The 5968-nt window shown below is 39.0% G+C and overlaps 1 protein-coding gene across 1 annotated transcript in view; it reads right to left on the bottom strand.

Moving 5' to 3' along the window:
• Positions 1 to 676: 676 nt before the first annotated feature.
• The window catches only part of GPATCH2 (G-patch domain containing 2), a 169753-nt gene continuing 164461 nt past the window's right edge, over positions 677 to 5968 (bottom strand). Inside the window, exon 10 of the mRNA XM_007471861.1 lies at positions 677 to 1550. Coding sequence (XP_007471923.1) covers positions 1330 to 1550 — 221 coding nt within the window. The 3' untranslated portion in view covers positions 677 to 1329. The remainder of the gene's footprint in view (positions 1551 to 5968) is intronic.

The following is a 5968-nucleotide window of genomic DNA, read 5'->3' as shown; positions in this document are numbered from 1 at the left end:
TGCGTGGGAGCAGGGGATTTATGAGACATCTCTGTACCTTCCCCATAATTTTGCTGTGAACCTAAAACTACTCTAGAAAAATAAAGGGTTAAAAAAATAACATTAGAAGGGTGAGTCACATGAGTTATCTTGGCCTTCATTCAACCAACAAAGGCCATTATAAAGAGAATATTATTATTAGTCCTTAATAGTGAAGATAACTAATCAACATCTAAACTAAGAGCAATTTAGAATCTCTGACGTTAGGAAGCAGATGATTCAGATATAACAATACGAGGCACAAAGTAAAAATGACTTGTTTTGCTTGGTTTGACGGTAACTGCTTAGATGTTAGAAAGGGCAAATCAGTACCATTCATTTTTTGTTCACCTTGTATATGGGCTGGACCATTGCCAGAAATCTGAATTCTTGGGAGAGCCACTTAAATCTCCGAATAAACTGAGTCGATATTCTAACTTACTCTGATGGTTAAAATTTAAAATCAGTTTACTACAGTTGAGTTGATCTTAAAAAAATATCAACCTTTGGGAAGAAAGAGGTAGAAGGAAGTCTAGATTAATGGAATTTACAGTTCAGTCATGGTGAATTTAAAAAATATTTTCCTTTCCGTAATTATTTTATGTTCTAAATGAGGTAAAATTTATAAAATCTGCATTAATGTCATGTTGAGGGCACTCTGGTGATCACAACGATGAGGTTTATTTTTGTCGACATGTCAGAGGGAAACATTAACTGCCGTTTGTCAACTGTGAACTTCATACTACACTGTCCAAGGATAGACAATGGGTGTCACCCTGTTAGAGAATCCTAACAAAAAAGCCATATTCAAGGAATATGAAATTGGCCAGCCTTTCAAACAAAGATGTGCTTAGGACTTCACTGATGTGATAATAGGTGTTTTCGGTTACAACAGACAGGGCTGATGTGAAACACAACCCTTTCTGGCTAATCCCATTTTAGAAACATGTGGGCGTGCTCAGTTGCCAGGGCATCGAGCACACACATGAATGAATCAAGCTAAAGCATTAGAAATTATTGACATACAAGATCAAAATAAATAAGAGAAATTGAGCTGTTCTTTACACCCAGAATGTAAATCGCTGAAAATTTTTAAAAGGTAAAGGTTTTTACTTTAGCACCATGAATTGTGATGAAATCCCATTTCTATCCCTGTGGCAGAACTGTACGCAGCTAGGAAGCTAGAGTGACAAGTTTGAGGCTTTGATGTTAGATTTCGGCTTCAAAAATAGAAGCTATGTTGTAATTTTAGAACAATGGGATACATAGCGCAAATGCAACTGGTAAAACATCTCTTCTTTGCTTTTCTTCTTAGGCGGATTTTCCTGTATTGGAGGCAGTGGCTGTGGGGATGCTTTTTGGTAGAGGAAATCCAAGTCCTAATCCTTTTGGCCTCTGCATGGCTTGAATCGGCTCAGCGATCCCCTTGCCATCTCGTCCGAGACCTGACCCAGGTGTCCAGCCCATATTCTGGAGCATTCGATTTCCAATGTTGTTTTCTAGGATTGGCTGGGCGTTTTCTCCTACAAATCCTGAAATCAGAAAATGACAAAAAAAAAACAACCCCCCAAACCACTGTTATTTATGAACACAAGTGAAGAGCCTCTTAGGCTAAGAAAACCATATGTTCCTAAGTTTTTCTTTCAACCAGGTACCCGGGAGGGTTGTTGATTCACCTTTGGATAAGGAGCTGGCTGTAGTAGAGGGATCAATGAAAAAAGGGCCTTGGTTAGTTTCAGCTCTAAAACTTAGTAGCTGATTAAGTTATTTAACCTCTTTGGGGCTTCTGACTTCTCATCTGTAAAACAGGCATAACACAAAGCCATCAAAACTCAACTACCAGGTCATATCTTGTGGTTACTCTTCCTTGACAATTAAAGAAGTGATCATCAAGCAACTAACATTAGAGATTGTGTAGGAAGAAAAGGGGTGAAAGTATTTTAAAACCACCTTTTAGTGAGAACATATTCAGTACGGTCTCCTGTAACGGGGCTTCCCCAAAAGTCTGTTGTAGAACTTTGAAGGATATAGTATTTGCCCACCATTCCGTCTTGAGGACTCCAGGGATAAAGACCTTTCCAAAGGTCTGCAGGATGCCTGTGGCATACCAGCTCAGTCCTGGGTCCGGCATGTTTCTGCTCTGAAATGTGGGCTATGTTTTCCTAGACAGTCTGAGGGTTGAAATGAGCAGTTGTTGACAAAATCACTCACTACTCTCCAAGGCTTGTGAGTCAGATGTCTCTTTGGTACCAACCCACGTGCTCCCTGCACCCCTTTCCCATCATCATCCACCTTTCCTCCCTGATTTGGGATGATGACAGCACCTTCTACCTCACCTCACCCCCCCCCCCCCAAAATTGGGATTCTCTGTCCTACTTTTCTAAGATTGTGTTTAGGATGGTGATACAAGGCACAGAAGGCTCCTTAGGCACCAGTAACAATAACAAAAAATATTATCTATGGGAGTTCTATTTCCTGACCTGGGTGGTGGCTACACTAATGGCCAATTTATTATTGTGTTTTAAAACTGTATCTACACATTTCGATGTATTCTCTGGTATACGTATCTCACAGTAAAAAAATAAAATAATAATAAAGAAAAGAAATGTCAGGGTTGAACTAATAGTATATTTAATCTGGTAATTTGTATCTGGCTTTCTGGGGAATAGCGAGTGGGTTGTTCCTTGTGATTCTAACTTACAGAAGGAAATTGCAAACAGAGATGCGTTTTATAACCGAAACTGATGAGTTTTATAACTGAAACTATAGAGTAATCATCAGTTGATTTTTCCAAGACCTTTACCAAACATTCTGATATTCTCAATCTTCAGTACATTTTCTAACTGAGAATAGAATACACTGTTGCCATTTGCTGACCTCATTACAGGGAGTGAGAACTGGGTTACCACAATAATGAGTTGGTTTTGGATTTGTCAAGTTGGTTCTTAGCTCATTGAAACAAGTATATTAATATGTAATAGAAAAAACCAGGCTTCCCTGGTGGCGCAGTGGTTAAGAATCTGCCTGCCAATGTAAGGGGCACAGGTTTGAGCCCTGGTCCGGGAAGATCCCACATGCCGCGGAGCAACTAAGCCCATGCGCCACAACTACTGAGCCTGCGCTCTAGACCCCGCGAGCCACAACTACTGAAGCCCATGCACCTAGAGCCCACCCTCTGCAACAAGAGAAGCCACAACAATGAGAAGCCCGTGCACCGCAACGAAGAGTAGCCCCCGCTCGCCACAACTAGAGAAAGCCCACGCGCAGCAACGAAGACCCATCGCAGCCAAAACACAAACAAGTAAATAAATAAATTTATTAAAAAAAAAAAAGAAAAAAGCTTCACCTGTGAACAGCTTGAATGGCCAAAGACTGGTATCAAAGAAAAATTCTGGACTAAAGTTATTTACTGCTTGACAAAGGCAAAATATACATACACAGAGATTTTATGTATATGTTTAAACTACATAAAAATATACATATAAATACATATAAAATATAAAAAATGTAACTCAATCACCAAAAAAACAAAGAGAAGCGTTTTGTCAGAACTCTTGTTTAATATAATAACAAAAAGGCAATAAAGTTTTTTTTAAAGTTTGTACTTTGAAATAAGAGAACGGTGACAACAAAGACAGACCACCAAGGCATCTGTTTTCTGAACAGCTGCTGCTCAGGTGTGTCTGGTTAAATGGCGTACTAGCATTTTGTCTTATATCCCTAATTTTTTAGTGATCACCATGAATTAATTTAAGTCCATCTATAAGCTAAGATCAGATCAGAGGGCTAATGCTGCTTTAGGTTACACATCTATTTAATCATATTTTCAATTCAAGAGCTTTCAAAGGTTCAGGTTTAAAATTTAATATTTAAGAAAAAATATGAGGTCAATTTAAAACATCTCTGCACAAATTGCTAAATTGCGGTCAATTCTCAGTTCTGAAGTGAATAGTGAATAGCTGATTCACTCTTGTAATTTTAAACTGTTGGTGTTTCAAGCATGGTGGCCTAGCAGTGGCCACCCTATTCCTCCCATGCATTTTTGTCTATATTTTTAATTGAAGTGTAGTTGATTTACAAGGTTGTGTTAGTTTCCGGTGTACAGCAAAGTGATTCGGTAATACATACATATATATACATATATGTATACACATGTATATATATATTTAAAATATTCTTTTCCATTATGGTTTATTACAGAATATTGAATATAGTTCCCTGCACTATACAGTAGGACCTTGTTTATCTATTTTATAAACAGTTGTGTGTATCTGCTAATCCCAAATTCCTATTTTATCCCACCCCCCCATTCCATTTCCCCTTTGGTAACCATAGGTTCATGCTTGGTTTTTATACAGGCAGAAAAGAATCCATTCTCTCTCTTTTTAATGCTGGTTTCATTTCTCTTCATAACAAAAACTAAAATAAAGCATTATCTTCACAGTAAAAAAAAAGAATATTTAATTTCTCAAATGTTAAATCTTTCCACACTGAAACAAAGATCCCATAAACAAACAAAAAACAATGGCTTTTCTATACAACTTAAAAACAACAACAACAGATAGTTTACTTTTCATGGGAAATGATTCTAGAGTGAGATCTACTATTGGTCGCTCGTCCTTCTTTTATGAGATTAAGACATGGGAGTGGAACAGCTCAGTCTCAGCACAGCATCCGACAAAAGGCATCATTTCCTTTTCTTTTGTTCCTAGCAGTGCTAAATCCTTTAAGTCCTTTCCTGGGATGCTCTCCTGCTTGGGCAATTTTAGCAACACAGAGCCTCCTAACCCTTCCGCAAGCCCTGCTCCCAGCCCCCTTTCTGCTGGATCTCTTACATGTATTACAGCTGAGTCGGTCCTTTCCCCTCAAATCTTCCAAAGTGTATTGTGGATGGTAGTTCACTGGTGTAATTGGCTCAAGAGATGAAAATCTTGTATCGGTCTCTCTTAGCTGCTAATCTATCCAGCTGACGGCAAGCCTAATTGGCACCTTGTCTAGTCATTTGGCTCCTAAAGTGTTGTACTGATGTTGGATAAACAGCCAGTGGAAGGGGAGGTGACACATGCTGCTTCCCACATAACAGCTAGTGCATTGCTTCAGTCCCGACTCTGTATTCAGAAGGCTTTTAATGGTTTATGTTCATTCTTTCTTCCCATCCATCCTCTTTCCCCATTACTTTACTAGCCAGCTAAAGGGCAGGATTATTGTTATTATTATATGTGACGTTATTAGAATTGCAATTTATAATACTGTCCTCTGTTCTCAGTAACTAATTTAGGGACATGGGTTTTTGATTGCTGTTAAGAAAAGAAACAGCATTGAGCACAGTTTAGGACGTGAGAAAGTGGTAGCTGTTACTACTTTTTGTCAAATGTTTTAATTATTTCTTAATATAGAAAAGCCTAATTCAGACCACTCTACATTTTATCTGCAATATTTCAGACATTTTCCATGGGAATTTTGTTAAATAAAATCAGTTCAAATAGATAACTGCTTAAAAATACAAGCCACTTTTTAGAAAATGAAATGTAAAACTAGTTTCTTGTTTTTTTTTTCTTTTTAAAAAATTTAATTAATTAATTGGCTTCGTTGGGTCTTCCTTGCTGCAGGCGGGCTTTCTCTAGTTGCAGTGAGCGGGGGTTACTCTTCTTTGTGGTGTGTGGGCTTCTCATTGCGGTGGCTTCCCTTGTTGCGGAGCACGGGCTCTAGGAGAGTGAGCTTCAGTAGCTGTGGCACACGGGCTCTGTAGTTGTGGCTCGCGGGCTCTAGAGCACAGGCTCAGTAGCTGTGGCGCACGGGCTTAGTTGCTCCGCGGCATGTGGGATCTTCCCGGACCAGGGCTTGAATCCGTGTCCCCCGCATTGGCTGGCAGATTCTTAACCACTGCGCCGCAGGGAAGCCCCGGTTTTTTTTTTTTTTTTTTTTTTTTTGTAAACAGGGGAGTTTTTTT

This window comes from Lipotes vexillifer, unplaced genomic scaffold, assembly GCF_000442215.2.
Source record: "Lipotes vexillifer unplaced genomic scaffold, Lipotes_vexillifer_v1.1 scaffold566, whole genome shotgun sequence".
Lineage (NCBI taxonomy): Eukaryota > Metazoa > Chordata > Mammalia > Artiodactyla > Lipotidae > Lipotes > Lipotes vexillifer.
The sequence above is the reverse complement of the archived record's forward strand: the minus strand, read 5'-3'. Positions and strand labels throughout refer to the sequence as shown.